The 25,058-nt window shown below is 39.1% G+C and overlaps 1 protein-coding gene across 8 annotated transcripts in view; it reads right to left on the bottom strand.

Annotated features, from left to right (window-relative positions):
- Window positions 1–25,058, bottom strand: part of ryr3 (ryanodine receptor 3) — a 127,704-nt gene that overhangs the window by 89,002 nt on the left and 13,644 nt on the right. For 4 of the 8 annotated variants that reach the window (XM_039781514.1, XM_039781512.1, XM_039781513.1 and 1 more), the window contains exons 2-11: window positions 21,164–21,283; window positions 14,070–14,174; window positions 12,053–12,073; window positions 7,119–7,193; window positions 6,872–6,950; window positions 6,346–6,458; window positions 3,938–4,037; window positions 3,628–3,721; window positions 2,746–2,820; window positions 932–1,088 (exon numbers count right to left, since the gene is read on the bottom strand). In XM_039781514.1, coding sequence (XP_039637448.1) covers window positions 932–1,088; window positions 2,746–2,820; window positions 3,628–3,721; window positions 3,938–4,037; window positions 6,346–6,458; window positions 6,872–6,950; window positions 7,119–7,193; window positions 12,053–12,073; window positions 14,070–14,174; window positions 21,164–21,283 — 939 coding nt within the window. The remainder of the gene's footprint in view (window positions 1–931; window positions 1,089–2,745; window positions 2,821–3,627; window positions 3,722–3,937; window positions 4,038–6,345; window positions 6,459–6,871; window positions 6,951–7,118; window positions 7,194–12,052; window positions 12,074–14,069; window positions 14,175–21,163; window positions 21,284–25,058) is intronic. The other 4 variants (XM_039781518.1, XM_039781516.1, XM_039781517.1 and 1 more) reach the window with 1 other exon arrangement.

Genomic DNA, 25,058 nt, shown 5'->3' on the forward strand with positions numbered 1-25,058 from the left:
GATATCCTGGATTCTTAGCTTGTTGTGTAATTAATCCTTCATTATTACCCTTTTGTGAAATGGCTACAGCCACATAAATCAGCTCAATGCCATGAGTCACCTTCACAGAGTACCATTGTGTCCCTGTAGATATCCTTTTATCTACAATAGGTACAGTGTGAAATCCTCCTGTGTGCTGTCCACTGCGGAGGCCTAATTTTCCTGTCAACAGTGTAATTGCCCTCAGTAATCACTATTCCTGCAGGTCTTTTAGGATTACTGGGGATTCATGCTTCTTTGGAAAAATATCGATAGAAACTCTTATTTTCTCTGTATTTCAAAATCTCTTCTACCTCCACCCAAACCGGGGCCACTGTGCTCCTTTCTCACAGTTATTTTTGGCAGTGAGGCTTTATTTTTGGCATACACGCTATAAACAAAAGAAGTGTAGAGCCCTTGGATTGAGAGAGTTCAAAATAGTGTGGGATAAAAAGGGTGGATAATTGAGGAAAGAAATAAGCACAGCCAAATGCCCATGCATGCCCCCAATGCATCACAGCGAATTCCTATACTGTGGTGGTGATGGCAAATTTCTCTAGACTCCCTAATTGAAAATGGCTACATCCCAGCCAGTTGCTATTAGGTCATTGGACAACATGAACGTTTCCTCCAACATTTACAGGGCCGTCTCCTCAGCAGCTGTGAAAAGGTCATTTTATTTTGGCACGCCATAAGCTCATTAAGAGCTTACAGACCCATATCGGGAGTCTTTGATGAAGTAATCAGAGGAAGATATTTTGGGTCCTCTTTTAATTAGGTAAGTTGATTAAGCCAACACAACACCCAGGACGGCTTTTAAATGGTGTAACTGCCTTGCTCAAAGGGCACATCAGAGCTGGTTGTAAAAATAGAATAAATTAATTATGCTTATATAGGGATAGTGATCACTAACCTTGGAGGCCCTGAAGCAGAAGGCAGTGGACGTGGTGTCGGACTTGTCCCTGTCCTGCAGGACCAGTCCGCGGTCCTCAGTCAGGGCCAGGTAATGGCCAGTAGAGAGGTGGCGTAGTCGGAAGGCCTGACCCCAGCGGATGTGGCTACCGCTCCAGCTAAACACAGAGTAATGGTGTCACAAACTTTGGATCCAACATGGGATTGTCGGTTTTCTTCAACACCGGAAACCTCATTTGGCTCACCGAAAGAAGGCGGGAAATGTCTGGTCAGATTTGAAGTCTTGTTTACTTATTCCTTGTTCAGACAGTTGCTAAAGTGAATCACAATGTTGCTAGTTAAAATTGCTAGAAAATTATTCTGTGGCTGCTTACATTTACCAACATTCAATATTTTAAAAAGTATGGCTTATTTTGTTAAATGAAAAAAGGAGTTTGTACAAATAAACAAAAAACTGTCTCTCACAGTGAAGCACAGGTTATAGCTAAGAAACTTATATATCATTTATTTCCATTGCCCTTTTCTGGAGGCTGATTAGTTTCATTAATGGCTAGAAATGATAGCTTCTTAAAGTGCTCATCTTATGCTTTTTGGCTTTTCCCCTTTCCTTTATTGTTATATATCTCTTTTGTGCATGTTATAGGTTTACAAAGTGAAAAAGCCCAAAATCCACCCAAAGGGACTTACCATCTCCAACGGAAAACACTGTTCACAAACTGCTCCAAACAGCTCTGTTGTAGTCCAGCCTTTACTTCCGTGACGACCGTGCGTCACTTTGTAACACACGTTATAATGCTCACCTAGCTGCTAGCGTAGCACACCCTCATACTCTGCTTCTGACTGGCTAGTAGTCCTTACCTAGCTACTGTGCATGTGCAACTCCCAACAAAGATGGAACAGAATGGTAATGCCTCACTCTGTAGCTAAAACAGAGAGCTCAACACACAGGGTGAAAAGAGGAGCTGCAGCAATGTGCAGTACAACAAAAATATGGTGTTTTTTGAAAATTAAACCATGTAAACCTATTCTGATATAACCTCTAAATACAATTATGAACCTGAAAATGAGCATAATATGAGCACTTTAAGCAATATAATTAATGAATGTTAGTTGGTTGAACTTCCAAAAACTTCCATAACTCCTGACATTATGAATTAATGAAAAGAAACACCATTTAATTTACATGTTAACAGGAATTCCTTCTTTTCTATAACATACTGTTCTATTTCATCTTTCATTGCGGATTAAATCATCCAATTAGAATACTTTATCAATGTTTGTAAAAGCAATCTGTATGTAGAATGAGAATGTCAACTGAGAGATTGATAAAGTTGAACTTTTAACGTTCTCTAGATGGTTAATGCAGTGTTCAAAACTCTTCCCTCAGCCGAAAAGGAGAACATGTGCCTTTAATAGATGCACCTGCGCCATTTCAAAGTTTACAGAGTCTGACAGGCAGTCCCAGTGAGAGCTGGCAGATGACGTGACTGGAGGGAAATTACATGGGTGGCCAGTTAAAGAAAGGAAAGAGAGGAAGAAGGGGGGGGGAGGTGAAGAGAAGTAAATCGAAAAAGATGGTAAACAGAACCTCACCTTCTGAAGTGCTTTGCCAACTAATTGGTAGTGACAGTTCAAAGGAGAGGGAGGTGAAGTTTATTTATAACCTACAGTAGCTGTGACATTTGTACATAAAGCACCAATTCTATTTATTCTTCATGAAGATATTCCATGAAATAAGACAATTCCTCTATGCATTTCTGAGATTTTCTGAGTTTATTTTATTCCCTATGTGTGTGTATTTGGGTCTGATCTCACCTGATCCGGAGAGGCTCCAATCTCCAGAGTGAGCGGGCCCTTGACGCTCCCTTACCAGCTTCATAGTTGACTATCCTGAGACACAAAGACACTTCTATTATTTATGAGTCTTTCAAGTCACAGTGGGAATAAAAAAATGTGAAGAGTTGCTGCCACTGCTACAGTTCTGGCACAAGGAATACCAGTGATGTTGATGAAGAAATTCTTCCATGTGACATCTTACAAAAACCCAATTTTTGCAATGGATATACACATATACTAATATTTTTAATTCTGCATTTTATGCTGAAGCTATTAACATGCACTGATCATGGCATTTTTATTAATAATTACAATATTGTAACATACCAGAACATAATTTTACTTAATCTTTTAGTCTGATACAAAAACATATTTTTTTTGTGATACTGATTCTAGAAACAGAAAATGTACATAGACATCAGGGTTAAAATGGTAGACGTTAAAGGATATTTAAATGCTTTGCCTGTGTCTGCTTACTATAATCCATTCTTGCCCCAAATTAACGACGACAACTCTCAAACACACAAAAGTGGGAAGAAAAAAACATGACTGAATACTCCTTTAACTACAGTCTGGAAAGATTTTTCAACTTTTATGGATTTTTGGAGCTGCATAATTGCAACATTACTTCTTTTCATACTGGTATATACATTCGCAAACAGTATCTGCAAGTCTTATTCTGCCGGCGAAAAGCACTTTGATCACACAGCATTTTAGGCATCAGTTTTTCGGTTCATCATCTGTCAAAAATATTTTCCCTATGGTTAAGTTTCAACGATTTTAAAAACCTACTCACTGGTCACAAGACAACTTGTAGATTAACTAAATTTTGTTGAATTACTGAGCTAATTATCTACTAACCTCTGTTCCTCCTGACTCTTCTCGGCTCCAGGGATGGTCAAGCTCTCATCATGCCCATGACAAAGACGCATCACATGTCCACCAGTTAGATAGCCTAATGATAACAAAAACAACACTGTGATACAAGATACTGAACACTTTCTTCTTTGATAATGCAAAAATGATCTCTCTTTATTATGGGTTGATTGGTATATTAGACACAAGAGAGCCATATTATTTAAAGACGATGATAAAATTGCATTTAACTGTCTTGGATGAAAGACAGTTGTTCTAGTGGTTGCTGCTATTGTTGCTGGGGCCATGAACTTGCCTACGGCCACGTTGCCTGAAGAGCAGGTAGGCTGGACATTCCACAGGGTCTGCATGAAGGAGGCGTCCACATTGATGTTGCCATTGGAGAAGGAGAGATGCTGCAAGAGAGACGCATGTTAAACAGGGCTTTAGACAGAAGGGTGGAGACTGCCAGTAATGTAGTTGGAGAGGGAAAAATAGACAAACACTGAGATTCAGCACTACTGCACAAAAGGAGGGACATATCCTAGTTTGGGGATTTGAAGAAAAGATTAAAACAACTTTGTGTCCTGTTATAACTTTGTGGGCTAAACAGCACTGCTTCATCAGTGTATTCTCTATGCAGCAATGTCCAGATAATACTCTTCAATAATTTCTTCCAGCAGAAACACTTGGAGCGGCTCCCATTTCCCTACAGGCAGAATCAAGAGGCGAGTGAAAGCTCAGAATGATCCTAGCCTTCAGCTACATCCTCGCAATGGCAAAAACATGTAAATGTGGTACATCTTGTTCCATCTCACTGAATTCCCCTGAAAACTATGTACTTGTAGATCAAGTGGGCAAAATATAACCATCCATTTTATTAGTCTGTCTTGGTGTAAAAAAAAAAACAACCTTTCCTAAATGTTGACAGATGACATGGATTGATGAGTGCTGTGCATAAAAATACTGCAAACCAGTGTGTGGATTACAATTGTATGAAGTCAAACCTTTTGTGCACCAGCTCTCCCTGATATGATTTCTTTTTCTTTTTTTTTTTTAATTGTCCTGCCATTTGGGTACCAGGCTTGAACACTACATGCAGAGCAGCAAAGAAAAACTGCTGACACAATTCAGCCCAAGTGGATGCAAAGCAACAAACGTCTATGTCCTAAAAAGACTGTGTCCCAACCTATGAATGTTCACAGTAATAGAGCGCTGATTGCTTTCACCTGAATTTCCGATGTATCCCATTCCTCAAAAGCTGAGCTTCTGTTGGGCCGAATCAGGTGAAGATTTCCCATCAGGGGAAATGAAAGTCTGTCTCTTTGCCAGTTTTGCTTTAATTGCACATTTCCCTCCCTGAAGGGGCAGAGCAGCCACTAGAAGCCAGCGCTGCTCACTCTCCTATTCATGGCACGTCGCTGTCCCTCCTCCTTTCCATTTCTCTCTCTCTTCCTCTCAAAATCTTCCTCTCCTCTCTCTTTACCAAGTAAGCTAATTGAGGTCGGGTGTATAGCTCTGCATAAGGGAGACAGCATTAACTCTAAGCTCATCAGACTGACGGGTGCCTTCCCTAAAAAAATATTTTAAAAAAAGAAACTGCACAGGAGGGCTTTACAAGTTATCAGATTTTCATTACAGATAGCAGTGTAAAGTTTTGAAGTTTTCCCCTTGAATTGCCTTGTCACTCTGAAGTTGGCCAGACTGAGACGGGTATCAGAGCTATCCGACGGCTATGAAACTTACCAAAGTGCCTTTTTGAAACAGACAGTGAACCAAAGCAGATAACTCCAGCTATGTGGGGCACACAATCTCCAAAAAACAAGCATCCCTCTCTGCACTTGGCACACTGTCTGTCGCTACACTCTATTGAAAACAGCGGCACAGAAAATCGGAATTATGCGAGATCTGACAAGCAAACCAGACAAAGGAAAATGAGAGATGATACAGTGTGCATCAGAATCAAGAGACTGTATCTGAGGTATCCAGACGGTCTGAAAAACTGTAAACATTCATGAGGAAATGATCTGCAAATAAGAAACTAAGTGGAGGCCTGCTGATTTAATGAGAATTGCGCAATGCAATTAACCCATCATCTTTTAAAAATGCATCTTATTTCAAGTGCGTGACGGCAAGTTTAAAACAGATGTTTCTCTGGTGATAATGCTCAACGGTAACACTGTCTGCTAGTTTTTGAAGAGGAGTAAGCGTGGGAATGCTTTGGTTAATGGCATCAAATTCAAAATGCTAACTGGCCATACGGTCTAGTCATTTGAACTGTTGTCAGCAAGCTGGTGAATCTTTGGAATTGCAAGCTACAGATGAAACATAGTAGTATGTGCAGTGCAGTTTGTGCCTGAGCAAAATAGATATAATTTTGCAAGTAATTAGGACAACAATAAAATTAACAATAAACAGCACTGGCAACATTCTTCTGACTTCTTGATAAGGGTTAATTACTTGTGTGCATGTTTTCTTTAGATAGTTTTGGATATTTATATTACTTATTTATGTATTTATCCATTCCACACATGGATAATTAACAGAGGGGTTTTCCCCTTACCTACTTATTATTGCTGTTTTTGTTGACCTGGGTAGCAAGCTGCTGATACAATGGCAGGAGTAATCAGAGTCTTTGTGCTAAATGTCTACTTCTTTAACTATTTCACCTTCTTCTAAGTTTAAAAAAATCTATTCTTGAGATATTGGACTTGACCTAGATACCAGGTATCTCTCTGTCGACACGCTGACTAGGATCAGGTCGTCTCCGATGCGGACTTTCTCTCCCTCGGATCTCTGCTTGGACGCAGGGTGGATGGTCCACCAGCAGGCCTCTCCTATATTGAAACAAATACACAAAACATTATTCTTACATTGGGGATCAAGTAAAATGTACATACATTCGAGCAAGTCTATTGTCCCACACGTATGTGCCATTTTAGATAATCCTGACTCCTCTCTGTTGTTAAGGCGACTGTCTCTTCTGAGTGGCAAAAAGCATAAAAATAGCCATCATCTGAGGAAGGCTGAAGGAGTAGTTGGAAGTATTGTTTCTGCTTGATAAATGGCATTTCTGAAGTTCAGATGTCAAATGTAGCACTGTAACTGTGTTTTACAGTATTTCTCCCATGGATATCGATTCCATCTCAAGGTTAGGTCGACATGAAATGGCTACTCAGGAGAACTGAATTCAATTAAAAGCAGTAAAAAGCCAAGTGACCTCCGTAAATGCCCGTTAGTCATACTGTACCTATAGTATCTTCTTGTAGTCCGACATCAAATGACAGCTTGTCTGTCAGAGACCTTGAAGTCTTCAAACAGGTCAGGTACTGGGGAGTGAGTGAAATGAATTAGTCTAAGATCAAAGGAAACATTGAGAGTAGAAGTCGGCTCTTACTCAAATGACTAATACAAATATGACTTAAATTCTTATCTCAGCATGTGCCACTAAGCACTACTTTACTTGTCAATCATCAAATCGTATTGTTGATACTCACCATATCACTGAAGGAGTGGCGAAGGAGGATGGCGTGACCGTAGAGCAGGGTCCGGTGTCCACCCCCCTGACCCCCCTGGAGGAAACACAAATTACCATGATATCCTAGCATCCTTGACCTCTGGAACCTGTCAGGTTTGACTTATCGCATAGTCTGCGTTAGTAACCTCGACTTCTACACCTCTATGTCAGATATTAAGTTAAGCGTCACCTCTGATTTTGACCCTGTGTGGGTAAACTGCACAGGAATAGATACAAGTTTTTTCTGCCTATGTGTATTTGTGTATGCCTGAGTGTTTGAACGTTGTATTTTGTTTGCTTTGTGTATGTATGTTTACATATTGTACTGTTAAAAAAGGAAAACAGCCAAGTATGGCTCTCTTCTTTGTTGACGTCTTAAGATACACAAACAATACTTGACAACTACTTTTTTGTTTACTCCTTCACTTTAATTGTGTTTGCACTACTTCAATGTAATGTATTTGCCATTGTGCCATATTTTTCAATAAAAATATCTTAACAAAAAAAAAAAAAGGATTAGATATCTTCAACGTCAGTCCTCCATTCCAAGTGCAAGCAGGAAACAGACAACGGAAGAGGGAGAGAAATACACAAAACTAAACACACAATCAAACAGACCTACAAACATGTACAGTACCGCACTCATTAGACAGCTTAGCCATTCTTGTGACAAACAAGAATAATTGTGACACACTGTAGCACAATGGAAGAGGAAATGTGAGGAAATAGTTGAGCAAAAAAGATATTTCTTCTCCAGCACTGGAGGGGATTAAAGAAAATTCTACTCACCCTTTTAATCAACCTCTAGCGGCAGAAAAAAAGAGAAGGTTCCATAAGCAGTGACATCTAAATCATCGCTGTATCAACTATATCAAATTTGGAACAGGTCTACAAGAGGAGTGGGGTCAGTTAATTTTCAAATCAATTGAGTGTGAGTAAAAACTCAACATACGTGTTGTTCAGGTAGAGGAGTCTTGTAAAACAAACCTTTTTTACTTTATTTTTAAATTATAGGAAAATTTAGCCCTACTGTCACATACCTATAACTGTTGCTCATACATTCTTTCATATTTATTATTGTCGCATTGGAGATTTCTATTTTCAGGGCTATACAGACAGTGAATTCTCACCAACAATTAATTTAAAGTGCGAGTCTACCAGATTTTACTGTCTTTCGGGATGACAAACAATATTTAAACTCCTCATACTGTAGAAACAGCTGGGACTAAGCCCAGGACTGGGACTGTGCTCACTAGTGTGCACACTGCAGTGTTTATCCAGTAAGCAATACATGGATCCTATGTTTTTTCTTGTCCAGTTGTCAACATTAATTTGTGTTTGCTTGCAGGGTCACATTTAAACTGACCTAAAGGGAACTCCCAACTGTCCCCTGAATTTGAACCCAAGCTAATTCTCTTTTGGCTACCAAGTCTCTCCCAGATGGCTTGTATACGACGGACAAAAAAGGAAACCGTTTGATCAAAAGAAAAATGGGAAGAGTATCCAGCAACAGCTGGGAGTGAGGGAGGGGGTACAGAGAGAGAGAGGCAGCCTGTATTTCAGGCCTGCTGACACATCAATGCCAGGAACTGTGACCTTTGGTTTGGTGCCCCTCCAGTTGTAAGAACTGTACCCTAAACAGCTTGTTACTGGAAGTGCATTTGTGTTGGATACAAACAGAGAAGTTTGATGTTTTTGTACGCATGTATGTGTTAGGGGAGGAGGTGGGGTGTACAGTTTGTGTCTTACATGAATGCTGAAAGATTTTGGAATTGTTATCGGCTCACAGGTCTTCTTGTGTCAAGACATTAAGCTAGACAACAAAATCATCCTTTGTGTCATGGTAGATTGCTTGCTCTGAAACTCCATACTAACACTCCGCACACAATGGCTTTCTTTACTGACTAATATATGCAAACTAGCCAGGTCAGTAACCATTTAGCTTTAAATTGGTCCTGAGCAAATATTGCTATATTTGTGGATTTGCTTTTAGGTGAAGGAACCATCATAGGCATTCGGTGCAAATATATATTATATATATATATATATATATATGGCTGTTGCCAGTTTGTGTAAGTTACACCTAGCTAGCTAGCTAAAATTAAGGTGCAACACTAACATTACCTAATAATCGTTCTGTTCACTTTCCCATTTACATCATTAAGGTAAAGTTAACCTTAGCGTTAGAATAGCAACACAAACTGCGTTAAAACGTTGACAACATCGCTCCAGAACGCTGCAGTTAGGATTTATTTGAGAGCTATTTAATGTACCTAGCTTAAAAAACAACTAATGCAACATACCTAGCTTCTAGACATGGCAGCACTGAGCAACCCAGAGCTAGCTACGGCAATACGGCATTGATTAAGCGCCGTCTTTGATTATTTTATTTTTTTGTATGGTTGGAGATCGCACAGCTCTGCGGAGAGTTGGATAATCCGAAATCGTGTTTTGACTGCCTGACATCGACGTAAATTCTTCCGAACTGTTTCTAAAAAGTTGAAAATCCCTTTGGTGAGTTAGCAACGTTACATAATGTATTCAATGGTTGTTTTACTCACAAATATTGACCTTAACCTTCAGGGGTAGCTAGCTTTGGACATTTAACTTTAAATGTTGGTGCGTTCACAAATCTGTGATCTCATCATGCCATATGTCAGCCGTCATCTATGCCACCTGTTTTAGGATCATTAATAATTTGATATTTAATTAATATTTACAGTCTATGGTTGCGGGATAAATCTTCAAACTATGTTCGTGGTATACACGTACCGTTATGTTTGCAGTCTATCATTGTATTTCCACAGACAGTGCCAAGTAATTTGATTGTCATCATCACTACAATACGGCCATCTTGGCGCTGCTTTTTTTTCTTTGCCGACTGTTATATTACAACCAGAAAAATAAAAATAAAAAAAAAAAGTAAAAATAAAAAAAAAAATAATTTAATAATAATAAATAGGTAGAAACAGAGTGTTAATAGTTATTAATTAATATAAAAGTAGGTAATAATAAGTAATTAATTAAGTAATACGCAACGTAGTACGTACTTTCAGCATAATATTCCTTTGATAATTGGGTTTATAATTTATATATTGTATTATAATCACAATCTGCAAAGGAACTAGGCTAACTAAAGTTATCAAATAAATGTAGTGGACTAAAAAGTACAATATTTGCCTTTAAATTGCAGTGGAGTAGCAGTAGCAAAAAGAGAAATAGTAGTACCTCAAAAAGTGTGCAGTATTTTTATTTATTTTTTTATTTAACATAAAAAATATTTGGGGTCTTACAAAAAGAAAGGCTGTAAGCAGAAAATATTTGGCGTTTAAACTTTATACTGATAAATCACTTAACCAGTTCTAAACCATTGTCAATGTTACAGATTTTTTTTTTTTTTACTGTTGATGACTTTAGAAGCAGTGTAATGGGCCAGTGTAAAATACAAACTACCTAAAACACATGGATGGTTTTGGTGGCTGTTCTTATCATTATCCTGAACACTGTGATTTTTTTATTTCCTTGCCTGCTTTGCTTTACGAGAACGAGTGTGCTTTCTCTTTGCTAATAAAGCCTGACAGAGCCATTACACTAAACCATGACTACGTAATTGACCTAAATGTTCACTTCTTAGCAATAGCTTATCTTATATGAAAGAGCCTGAGCATGGGAAATAGCACACTAATCACTTTTCCAAGGCCCTGAAGAAGGGAGTCATGCCAGACTCATTTGCTAAGTACCATCTGATATATTGATTCTCATATATTCAATGCCCTCTCCTTCAAATCATTTGGATAATGAGACAGTGATTGTGTTCCATTTGCTTTATATTTACTTCATAACAGTCCATCAAAATATGATGTACACCGACCGTGATGTGGAATATGTGAAAGTTAGGAGAAAAAACAAAGAAAACCTATACATCTGGCCATGTTATTCTAAAAAATAAAAACCACAAGTGAGGTATGAAAAAAAATTAAATTCAAGTGTAGAGTGTTGGCAGTCCAGTTTGTTGTATGAGTTATATGAAGAACAGATAATGAATCCTTGAATCATCTACAACAGCTTTGCTCAACAGTAGTGCATTTGCAAACTCTGAAATCAAAAGTGATTTCAGGACATTTCCTCGTATCAATATACCCTTAAAATTAATTGATGTTAGAGACCAAACCCAGAGAAAACAGAGCAGCACACCCAAACCACAAAGAAAGTTTTCTGCCAACGTGTGGGTTTTCAGATCCTTTGATTTAGATTCAGTAAAAGAGATAAACAAGGGAAGTCATTACTATCTTTGGTAAGCAAAAGCTATGTAAATTATATGTGTGTATCTTTTAACAGCACAAACTGTAAGCTGTATACTAAGGCCTGAATCCTATTGCATTGAAAGCTAAAAAAGGTATAAGCAAAGGAGAAGCAGACACTATCACTTGAAAGTGCTTGCACACTTGCACACAAAGTCTCAGAGGCGAAGCAAAATATTTGACTCCTGTGCACAAGGTGAGAGCACCAACATCTATTTCAAGATTGCCATAATTTAAAGTTCAGAGACTAATTGATTGTTTCCAGACTGGCTGAGGGAAAGAGAATGTAAAAAAGAGCTGCAGTGAGGTGAAAGCTTAATTTACTATCCAGAGGGAGTCTCACGGAAATAAATGTATTTTAATATCCATTTGCACAATATGTGCTGAGATGGAAACCTTGAAATGTATTACTATTAGGTTAATGTCTCCCTACATTTCAGTACCTGTCATGGACATTTAAACTAAATGCTCCACACACTATAAATGCAGCTTTTATGGCAAATCGAGAAATGGGCGTCACTTCAAGTGAAAGTGCCCGGAAATTCAACCCTTTCGTTTGGCAGTCTGTCATGCACAATGACAACATGATGGATGAATGAACTGATTGACCTACCCATTTTTCATGGTCAGCACTCTAGTAACACACAAATACAAATGAAAATAATGTGTTATTGAGTTGTGAATCAGTTAATTACACAAATCTGAGAGCAACAATAGAGAGAAGAGGGCCCTCATAGTGGAAAGGAAAGAGAAGGGCGATTTATTAGCCTTGCTACCAGAGAGTTTGTATTCAAGCCAACTTCATGGTGTCTTGCCAAACAAGGCCAGCCAACAATGTTGTAATGTTGAGCACAAAACAAATCTGTTACCCAGGCTAATAACAATGCAGGTCTGAATTACCGGTGGAGAGCACCCAAGCGGTACACAAAATAAGACACTTAAAGAACCATCTGTGCCAGAAGGCTATTGTGCATAAAAGTACAGTGGTAGCCAGAGCCATCCAGCACAACCGACAATTTGGGCTATATGGCATTAGTAATGTGGGATTTGTACTCAATTAATCTTCATCAGCAAATAGCACCGTAATGCTGTGTCATGCTCAGGTTTCTCTAATTGCTGCAGCTGTACTGCACAGTGATTCATCAACCAGCTTTGTCATTTCTGTTCCTACATAATAATGGTCTGTCCTAAATATTAGCAAATAATGATAATTGGGCCCATCAACTGAGGAATGCTTTCAAAATCGACACAGACCATGTGTTTCCAACAGGAACAGTAATGAAAAAAAACACCACCACTAACAAGCAGTTTCTTGTATGTCGTGGTTTGTTAGTCCAAATTTAATGTTGGGATCTATTTGAGAATTAAGCGCTGTTTTCTCTTTGTTTTTCTCCTAAACAAATTAGCACTTCATCCGAACATGATGGCATCCCTTTTCATCTCTTGACCTCCCCCCATTGGGTCTAGAAGGGCTGGGTGATGACATTAAATGACACCTGAAATGACTCTGTTGCAGTGCAGCAACATGAGTGAATACGAGCATTTGACGGGTTTACAGCCCACACGTAGCCCAACGTAGTGCTTCATTGCCTGTCGATGACACCCTCGTGGCACTCGAAAGCTCTGATTAAAGATTACTTACCTGCTCTAATAAAACCTGTCAAGTGAGCTGGAGCAGAGTAGGGAGGAAGAGACACGCACTGTTTATCGTAAATCAAGAGAGCGGAGGTTAAGGAGAAAGGAGGCTGTGGATGCAGCAGTGCAGTAACAGATCATTTCCATCCTTTCTTTGACCCCTGACGGCCTTTCATTATCATTGTCTTCTGATCTCTTTTTGCAAAACAGAAAAGTGTAACAGGGAATGAAAAGAGACTGCTTCTATTTAGAATTAAATTGCAATTCTCAGTGTTAACGCAGTTTATAGTATTGCAAGATGTGGTCTGTCTGCTTTGCCTTTAGGATGTAATCGAACCAACTTATTGATTTTTAACATTCAGTTCTATTCAGAGTCACAATTTAGTCCAGAAATAGTTTTGTATAATAGAAATAATCAGTTACTTTCTCAGACTTATACTAAAATGTTTGACTTTCCACATTTAACACGTGGAAGCCTACTATCTGGCATTACTATCATGTTACTGCTATCTTAGAAAAACAAGAAATGAATAAAAACTTTCTGCCGATTGCAATTCCATCATACATACTGCAGATGAGTATACCTTCAAAACAAATGCCCCCGTGTAGTGGGGATTCTGCTGATGTTTTCTACTCAAAACTGCACACTGTGAACATGCTGTAAGTATTTAAGTTATAACAGTTACTTTTAATAAAGAGTAACTTTGTAATGTGACTAGTTATTATTTAAGGCAAGAAAATAAGTGGAGTGAAGTGAAGTTACTGACAAGGATCAACACTGTTTATGCTTGTTTCATTAAGACACAACTAGTAAAGTGGATTTTATTTAGGCTTTTTATTAACTTAAAAAAAACACTTAACAAAACACCTATTTTTTTCAGGTTCATGACACTTTAACGTGTATGTCAATTTTACTTTTTGTTTGTATATGCAAGTTTGTATGTGCATGAGACAGAGAATGGTGGGGTATAAGTGGGAAGGAGGGTAGTACTCACCCCTTCGCTGTTTGGCCCAGTGTTAGCCAGCATCTCCTGCAGGGCCCGCACCGACAGGGACTGCTCCAACACAAAGTTACAAATACACAAGTCTGGAGGAACATACTGCGGGTTGGAGGGAAGAAAGGAGGGAGGGTAGGAGGGAGAGGAGGACAAAGGGAAATAAACATTAGTCAAAGAGGCATTGACAAGGTGCTTTGAGCAAAAACACCTCACCTGGGTACAAAAACAATGCGTCAGGACTTTACTCTCCTTGACTCTGTTTTTGCCCTTTTATGTTACCTGTATATCATCAAACATATGCTACTGCACCCAACTTCCCTGATCTGCAGAACTAATTTTTACGTGACAGTGGGCAGATTGTGAGACTCAACATCAAAACACTTTGTATGGTTTTCTTAAATTTGAGACTGAAGAACTCAGAGCTAAATAATTTCTTTTAAATGTATAATTTTATCAACATTTATGATGCTCATTGACATTGTAAAAGTTGACAAGCGTAGTGTCTAAACAGTTTGATAAATGGTGACGTGCAGGCTGTGACCTAAATACAAATTGCAGTGTCAAGTTATAGCTAACTTAACTGCAAGTTAAATAAATATATATTCACATTTTTATTAAATTTCAAGAACTGACATCAGAAAGATATCTAATTTAAATTTTTCCAAAACCAGCTGAGAGTGTGGACGACAACTAAACCTCCAATTTCAATGAGGTGCCTGTATGGACATTTTTCTACTGTATAGTCACCTTCATTCTGGTGACAGTAATGCTACTTATACATTATTATTTTCTATTCATCTTTATGCATCTTAAAGAAATTAAACTTAAATAACAGGGAGATTCAGTACTTTAAAGTGTGTTGATTAAATAGACACATGCACACATGTAAGATTGTATCTACATTCTCATATTTATTTCCACAGCATTTATTGGTTACTAAATGAATTCCAGGCACTGATCTGAGAGAAAAGACCAACTGAAAGGATTAAGCTGCTCAGTGAGGAATAGTGCTTATACATAATTCTGATTGTTCTTTGCTTTGACTTGTTCTTTGGCTGTCAAAAGGCGTGCAGCCTGCGGCCGCAATGAGCAGTGATTCGTTTGGCTGTAGGGCTTATTCCCCAGCACACAGCGTTGTTTGGTTCCTGCTACAGCAGACTTTCAGTAAATTGTTTAAGTTTGTCGGAACGAACCTCACTGAATGTATTTAATCTTGGCAGCGTGCATTAAAAGTTTACAAAGAGCAAATGCAAAGAGAGAATACTGAAGAATATAAATTGGGCATTTGAGATTAAATGGTGCTAGCAAATTACACAAAAGCAATTCAGACACAGACCTGGGGACCTGTTCATTATCTGCATCTGCATGTCAAAGTATGAAATATTAATTTACCTTGTGATGTGCTAGATGGCACTGTTGATTAACATTACACTGCACACATGTCTAATCAATAACACGTAATGCATAATACCTCCCACACCCTCGTATCAGATCATATACCCACCCTCATTTCTTTGAATAATCCAAATATTAGGTTACACTGTACTTGAAGGTATCTACATAAGAGTGACATGACACTGCCAAGAAACATTATAAGCAAGTCATACATTTTTATGACATAACGCTTCTGTCATTAAGTGTCATTCGGTTTTTTGTCATGACAAGTTAGAGTTAGGGATAGGGTTCATGGGTCATGACAGTGTCATGTGTTCATGACACTGTCATGACAATCTTATGTAGATACCTTCAAGTAAAGTGTTATCAAATTTTATTTAAATTTAATATTACATTTCACAACAATAGCCAACTTCACATAACATGTTATCTATCTCTTCCCGCAGAATTGTCATGATATAAAAAGGTGTTATGTGAATGCCCTGACTCGGTAACACAACCGGCTGACCATTGACCTCTGCCGTTAAGTGAGAAATGTGAACAGAGGGGAGGGCTGCTGGGTGATAATGACGATGGCGCTGCTCTGTAACTCAACACAAACACGCTGTGTGTGCATGTGTCCAGTTCTGTGAGCTGCAACCAACAGCCTTCACACATGTTGTCTACTCAGATTTTCATCATTTGATTGCTTTTACACCAAGACAAGACGTTTCCAGTGACAAAGAATCTAGTAAATGTCATACAAAAGGACATTTCTTATAGGCTAGCACTCCCAAAATCTAGTTATCTCACCACAAAACTTGAGACCGGGTCTGTTAAATATTTACTTTTGCCTGCAAGAGGATGCAACATCACTTGAAGCAGCTACACCTGTGGTGTCATACGACCTTTCACAGTGATAACTCAACTTGCCGCAGACCTTACACCTCTTATGAATTATTCAAGGCCAATATTCCAATTATCATACTTCTTCCAGGGATGGGCAGACATACTGAACATTTTCCCTTTTCTGGGAGTAAAAAAAAGACACTGTCTCAACAGACACAGTGACCTTTTAGAAAGTCTGCAGGGAGCTTAACGCAATACAATAATATAAGCCGTGAAAATGAGTAAAGTGATCCTTCAAAAGATCAAACAGCATTTAACAATCTAGAGGCTTGCATCATATTGCATGCTATTCAAAAGAGCTCAAATAAAGTGAAATATTTTTTTTCCATCTTCTCAAGGTTGTCTGCTATAAATCTTATTAACTTCCTCTTTGCAAAGGCATGTAAGCTACAGCGGCGGCTGCTGGTCTTTCAAATAGGGGAAGCTCATTTTTGGCCTACATCATAAAAATTTTCATTTATTTATAATAATATAATAATATATATTATATAATAATAATATATTATAATAATAATTTATAATATCCGTGAGATGGTTTCATCAAGAGGCATGGCCAGCAGTACATTTTCTTTTGTCAGCCAGCTAACTTCATACCATAAAGTTTCTTTGCCCTGTCTTTTGCACGAAATCAATCTTAGGTGTTGATCTGCCCTGCTGTTTAATTCTAAGTTTCTCCTCGTAAAGAAGACTTTCAAATGGCTTTGCCAAAATCAGGTCGACAATATTAGCATTGTCTGCCATCGTGTGCAGTTTGCTAGCTGGCTAGTTCACCCCTACAACACTAGCCTACTGTATGATAATGAATGAACAAAAGATCTAACAAAACAATATTAAACTCGAAGGAGGAAATGTGGGAATTAGGTTAAACTGAAACAAGGAATGTGGTGTATCATTGTATGAAATGTGTGAGGAAAATGAGTTAGAAATTTGCCAAGTAAATACCAAGAAATAGGTTGCAGCAGTTCGTCTTTCGACTAAACTTGCAAAATCCACGATCATGGGACTGAGCTGAGCTCTGCTCGAATAAATTCGGCGCCGAGCGTCCGTGGGCGGGACATAATCGCAGCATTTATCCAATGACCGTCTAGTTTCGAAGCACTGAAAAAAAACTGTTCAAAGCAGCCCCATTGAAGTCCATGGACCTTGGACGCCAGGCTTCAACGGGGAAATGCACTGTGACGCTACGGGAATGTATGAGAAGGAGATCAGTCGACCTGCTATATGTAGCTGATTCTGAACAAACTCGTCTTCGAGATGAACGTGTTCTGACGCATTTTTAGTCAATAAAATGTTAACACAACAGTACATATTTGACCATTCATTTTTTTGACATTTTAGAAATTGCATCTGTTAAGCTAAAATGAGTGACCATTAAAAGGAAATGCCCAAAACATAATCTTTAAAAAAAAATAAAAAATAGGTCTGTACAGTTTGTACTGTACATCTATATCAAGCTAAATGTTTTTATATACACTTGAGCGGCATTATTATAAACTTCATACAAGGTGGTTAAGACAGAATCTTAGGAGTTAATTCTAAGATAGTATTTTTCCTCATGAATATTCTATGAATGAATGATACAACAAATGGCCCAAGCTTACAATATGTCATGGTAGTAAATATGTGGATCAAAATCATATTTAACAACAACTCTTCTTGGATCTAATTCACTACGGCTTCATTTCTCCCTACCAGCAGCAGCAGCAGCAGGAGGCAGCCAGGCTTCATTAGAGTGTAGGAAATGAGGTGTCAACCCCTTAGATCCGCCAGCAGATGACAGCCCCTCCCCTCGTCCAAACCACAGCCATCACCCTCGACACATTTCACACCCAAAGAGGCCTGAAGCATTGTCACCAGTGGTACCCAAAGTGAGAGGAGAGAGGCGTTTGTGATGGGCTGCCTTGAGCTCGGCAGGTGTTGCTCTCTGACTCAACAACAGTTCCAGGCGGGTGAACAAGTCCCCAGATTTTACTCAAAGTCTTACTGCTCTGTCGCTCAATTAAATCAGGCATGACTTGATATGTCTATTTGTTGAATGTATAGAGAGTTAACACCTACCAAAGTCAAATTCCTTGTGTATGTTAAGTATAATTGGCCAATAAAACTGATTCTGATATGCACGGTTCATAAACATCCTGGCATTGGAGAGTTTTTCGGTTGTGATCATGTTATCACTCTGACACAAAGTAAGTGTGAAGCCAAATATAAAACAGTAAGAACATCACCAGTATACTGTTAACCCTATTCTTCTTGCGCTCCCTATTCTTCTTGCGCTCCCTATTAAAATGTCAAACATCACTGAAAATGTTGATTAATGATGCACATAATGGTATACAACAAGTATGTTCCAATTAGGAGGCATATTCTCCAGAGCCAACACGATCTGCTTCATTTCAAAAAAAATTTTTTAAAACTACACAGTACATTTTGTGAAAAAGAAGATTAATGAGACGTGTAACAGAGCACTGACAGCTCCGTTGTGTTGCTACAACACCACGGACATCAAAATGCTAATTTTCTTCGCCCAGTCACAATAAGAAACGTCACTCTCCTAAAAACAAAACTAGTCAAAATATCATATTTGTTAATGTTTTGTCTGCCTGGGCCCGACCACCACTGCAGAAACAAGTGCATGATCCATAACGGGCCCGATGAACACAGTCAGTTGTATTTGTTGGACTGAGCCTGGGTCACCGCAGTGGTGCAGGAATGTTTTTCCATTGCACCACCAAGGCACCCATTTTCAGATTGTTTTTTTATCCAAGTAGTTGTAGGCTACTTTGCACCATAGGGGCGTCTACTTCATCCCCATTATTCAACTGGAAAGCTCATCTTAATTAGAGTGAGGGGAGGGGACAGAGAGGATATACAGATGGGTTTCAGTAAAAGAACTCGCAAGTGCTTTCTTTGATTTACACTATCAGGAAGAGAGACTGCCAAGGAGCAAAACAGGACTGCAAACTTAGCTTTGGATGTAACGTTATTTTGTGCATCTATTTAATTGGGAAAAGTCCCAATTTAATTGTTCAAGGATCCAATTACTGAAAGATGTAATACATGTACAGTATAAAAAAAAAATTATGAGACACACTAATACAGATCTCCCATTTGGATTCAACAACGAATGAGACAACGTGCCTAGTTTTCAGAAAATTAAATGTCTGAATATTCATATCTGGGCCAATTTCAGGAAGCTGAGAAAGCTGCACTCAGTTAATTACATTTCAGGAGTGTCTCTGCTGGATATTAGATTTTGTAAATCCTCATTTTGTCATTTCATCAAGAAAGCAGCTTTTCCTCTATCAACCTGCTGGGTGTCCGCTCGAACCCCATGGGATATCTCTGCTGTTGCCAGGGGATACATGGAAAGATTGTGAAAATAATAATAATAATAATAATAATGACAATTTAAAAACATATATCCACATTGAGTCCTGTAACACCTGAACACCACATGTTGCTATTAAGAGTGTGTAACTAGTTAAACTTTGCTAATGGGTAGAGAAGTTCAAATAGTTATCTTAATGTAATGGATAAACAGTTTGAATAGATAGCTAAAAGTAAGAATAAACAGTTTAACATGTTGAAATACTTCGATAAAAGTATGTATTAACAGTATAAATAGATAGCTAAAAAGCACGAATAAATTAGTTAGATTAAACAGTTTAAATATTTAGCTAAACGTGATGGATAAATGGTTGAAATGTCCAATTTCTGCCACTCCAAGTTATAATAGTACAAATGAAACCTTACTAAACCGACCTAAATATTGAAAATGTATAAACATAATTATAGTAACTTAATATTAAATAATGTTGAATAACATCCACTTCAAAAAGCTGTTTAAATGAACACATTGGGACATGATGGGTGGTGTCGAAGAAAGCTTACTGAAGCTCCTCTATTTGTGCATTTGGCGCATCCTGCACAAACACCGCCATTTTTAAATAGCTAAAATACCATCAATTGCGACCGTAATTTGTTTTATTCACTCGACACAGATTTTAAAAAAATATCTACTTCCAAACGAAGTAGAGAAAAGTACCGATACCAAAAGTGAGTCGAGCTGAGCCGAACCATGCCGTGGAAAAGAGACATTATAGTAGCCTTGAAATCTAGACGCACCCTAGCGGCAGCAAATGTAATTTGCAGCCGGGGGGGGAGGGGGGGGTTTAGCAACTCTCCGTCGGGCCAGAACAGCGGTCTTTCGAACCGGCTTTATCCGCAACTCTGGAAGACTTGGAGTTAAGCTTTTCTTTGAGAAAAGAACAATGAACGGCACTGAAATCATTCTTAAAAAAGGACGATGTGTTCGGAGTTTTGCTAACTGGATACAGCAAAAGTTTAATCTATCAACTAGTTCTTCGTTGCTCTGCCTGGTTGTAGCGCTATCCTATTGCCTGCAGAGGGAATCTGAAAGACAACCGTTTATCCCGCCCCTCGGATTGAGCCCTGCCAATGGGGAGTTCCCAGACCCAACATCTTGATGTGGGTCTGGCTTGTCAGGCTAGCATTATAGGGCTGTGGGGTTAAAAAAAGATTAATAAGGTTGGGAATACCTGCACTAACACACATAAAATTAAAAGAAAAAAAAAATCTATGAATTATTAGCTTGAAAGATGGTCGTTAGAACTAGTTTTCAGCCAATGTATTTTAGGAAGCAAAGGTATCCAGAGTACTGCCTCAACTTAAAAAGGTCAATAATATACTTTGTAGCTTTTATGGCTGCCTGCTTCATGCCAAACTGCCACTGACTTTCCACGTATGTCTTCATAATATCTACAGCACAAAACAAAGCACATCCTCACCTTAGCTTCAGATGTGGATTCCAGGTAACACACACGGTTTCCGAGTCCTTCAGCGGCCAAGCAGAACTTGCGATGCTCCTTCTGGATGTTGGCCACACACTGGAGCACCACCTCGTCATCCTGCCAGAGGAGAGAGAGAGGAGCGTTAAAGCCAAAAATGTTTTGACAATGACCTATCCAAATAAAATAAACAAGACGGGACAAGAAGAAAATAATCTATATTGGCTCAGCTTTGTTGCTTCTCATGCCACCCTCACTTGGAATCAAAATATACTGTAAGGTTTTCAAACTGACACTCAGATATGCACCTCTGACATATGGAGGTTACTGCTGCTCGTAAAGCTTTCACATAAAAAGCGGCATAAAAGAAACGATTTTGTGGGGCGGAGGCTGATCCAACAAAATGTAGGGACGAGAATAGGTGAAACGTATTCCCATATACATTTGTAACGTAAAATACGACACGCAGAGCAACAGGGTAACCACAAGCAAAGGGCGTTTTAAATTGAATTAAACTGTCGAGGAAACTAAAAAGGAACTATGTTGTCAAATTCAAAACGGACAACCATTTCAGCAGCAGAAAAGAAAAGAACAAAAACTAATAATCAATAGCAGCAACAGCAAAGCAGCGTCGAGTAATATTTCTAGACCTGTTTTACGCAGCCTTTGGTATCTCTGTGGGAGAGGAAACCCTCGATTCAATCAGTGCAACCGATAAATGAACATCTGTATCTGTCAGGGTCGAGAAGGTCTGGCTCCATTTGGCAACAAACACACACACAGATATTGATTTGTTTGTGTACTGTATTGGTGTGTACTGTATTTGTGTGTAAGTGAGTGAGTGAGTGATTGTGTGTGTGTGTGTGTGTGTGTGTGTGTGTGTGTGTGTGTGTGTGTGTGTGTCTCCCTCCTGCTGCCAGCTCACGTCCCACACTAATCTGAGCTGATGGTTGCCATGGTTCTGGCACCCACCTCCTTCACAGCAGTATTAGCTCAATAGATTTAGATACAGGCTGTATAGCACCCACAGACACAGGAGGCGAGATAACAGACCCTGACAATATTCAATGGCAACAGACAATGGCACTCTGGACCCAGAACTAGAAGGTTTAGTGCAACCGGGAAGCTGTAAGGCCCCTTGCATGGCCAGACCATTGTGTAAAGAAAATAATTTAAGGAGGCTTTTCCAGTTTCTTGAATGCACCTCATTATACCGTTATTCCTGCATTAGAAAGCATTCACTATGTCTCCTGTATCCAACAATAAAATGAGAAAAGTTTGAATTTTAACACTGCTGTACAGATGGAAATCAAATGGAAACAAAGAGAAAAGGTGTCCAGAATAATTTTTTAGGAATAGAGACTTTTCGTCGAGATTTTTCGTCTCTTTCAGCAGATGTAAAAGTTCAAACAGACATTGTAGGAGGAGCTAACCCTAAAGTGAGGTGTTCACATTATATGTTGGTGGTGCATCACAAATGATATCCTCTGTCTTTCTGGTTTATGTAGGAGGTGTTTGCAATCAAAAAGGTTCTGACTGTACTATCGTCTACCTGAACAATTACACACTTTGAATGTATTAACCAAGCAGTATGAAGCTGTTCTTGTGAAACCTTGCACTACAAATTAGTAGTTGAAGGCTAGAATAAATCTTTTTCTACTTTATTTTTTTACTTATGGTAAAATATGATGAACAAAATCACCATTATGTACAGATCAAGTAATTCCTGCTTTAGAGATGTGATCAATATTTTTCCACAGAAACGCTGCTTAAAGAGAACCATGTGACTGAAATTGACTAATAAACAAATGATTAGTGGTCCAATTAGAGCTGATCCCATAAAAAGGCAAATTATTCAAGTCTTATTCAACAACCTTCTAAAGATATACTTTGGTCAGTTTCTCTTGCAGGGCAATAAAAAGTCTATCTTCAAGCACTTTTAATGAACAAAGTGAAGCACAGTAAAGTTAAATGTCACAGTGAAGTGGATTGAGGGGCTGAGCTGGCACAGCAGTCCATACCAGCAGTGTTTTGAAATACCCAAAGACCCAACTTTGGGCTTCAGGGAGGTGATTACTGATAGCAGAAAGCATCAATGTTGGCTCCGAATCACTGCTGCAGCTTTCCCGGTAGTTGTGTGATGGAGGAAGCACAGCTTGTTGTTTCAGGCTACAGATAGGGAAACTCAATATGGCCACGGGATGAACGAAGACTTGTCACCTCTTTAAAATCAAGTAAATACACCTCTTTCTTTTCAGATGTTTGAAATTGTGGTGGCCTTATGAACCCACCAGGACCTGGCACCATTAGTGGCATATGCCATAACTATGTGTGTATGTAGCATGCCTTTTTTAAGGCTCATAAAACTGCTAACAGGTGGCCAAATTGTTGTATACATGGGACCAATTATATGAAATGTTTATTTGTTAGTATGGAAAATCCTTATATAATATTACAAGATCACTAAAATGCTACACTGAAAGCCAGGCAACAACACAACAAAACTTTTTCTCACTTTAAAGTGCAGTTTCAGAACACTTCAGAACCAGAAGTGGTCAGAATTGCACTAGGATCAAAAAGCTACCCAGTCATCTGAGAAAGTGTGAGGCAGTAGGAAGAACAGCAGAATGGATGATAATGCCAACATACTGTACATACCCAGTGTGTATGGGAGGGTTTAATGCCAAGAAAGGATACTGTACATAGTGGCGTTCTCTCGTTAAAATCCAATCGCTATGATCCGATCTCAACAACTAATGAAATAACCATGTGTACCCACAGCCGAGACACTTTAAGACACTTTCTGTCTCTCTCTGTACCCCTGACTTGATCCCAAGCCAGAGAATCTGGCAAATCTGAGGCAAAGTGATCCTCGCAGCAGCAGTGGGACCATCTGCTAGACAGCTAAAGAACAGCATCAGTACTATGTATAGGGCCCTGGCCTGCAGCAGGAGGAGGTTGGGTGGCTGCTTTACCCAGCTTCCAAGTGTAGAGCGGGAATTTGACCCTGCCCTCTCCCAACCCGACCCCACCCATCATCACTACCCCTCGATTTCTCTTTAGATCCTGCAGGTCCGACAATCCTCCACCCGATCAAACAAGATAGTGCCACTCTGGTTTAGAGCGTTGGTTAAACAACCACTGGCACTTGTCTTCAACAGACCCTAAACGTTTCCCACTCTTCTCTTGCTCTATTATTTTTATTCTTCATTCACTAAGCAGCCAGTGTCTCCTTAACAGACAGTGACAGGTGTATCTGTGGGTGTGTGTGTGTGTGTGTGTGTGCCGCCCGATGCATCCACCAGCCGAAACCTGAGAGCTACAGATGCTCTGGCGTGCCAAATAAACTCCCACAACTCACCCGCTGCTGCCACCAATGTGAACTTGAGAAAATGTGAATCTGTTCAATCCCTCAGCGCTGCTATTTTGACATGCATGCTTTGCACATGCTCAGTGGAGATCAACAGGCACAATTGAAAAAAAGGCAGATTGGGGGTTAAACACTGAAGGCAATTAAGAAAATCCCAGCACGTTTGGTCTCCTTGTTCACACTGTCTGTGTGTAGTCTGTCTGAATTGCTCTGACTGCTCAGGAGTCGTGTTTCTCGTAAATGTCAGGCAGGGTGCTAAGTGCAGGTTGAGCTACATGTTTTTAGTGAAGCTTAGCTCACACCATGGAGAGAAAAGTAGATACAGTGTAGATGTGTGAAAACGACAACCTGATAAGCCAGATAAAGGCTGACATTGGTGCCTATATGAGCACCGTATTTTAAGTGAGAGTCAAATGCTAGTTTCTGTTAGAGCCTGTATCCAAAAATTGTGATATAAACTTAGTATCACAGCTAGCACAGAGCTCTGCACTAATGATTGATCTGTCAACCACAAGCACCTGACTA

Source organism: Perca fluviatilis, chromosome 18 (assembly GCF_010015445.1).
Source record: "Perca fluviatilis chromosome 18, GENO_Pfluv_1.0, whole genome shotgun sequence".
NCBI classification, from domain to species: Eukaryota; Metazoa; Chordata; class Actinopteri; order Perciformes; family Percidae; genus Perca; species Perca fluviatilis.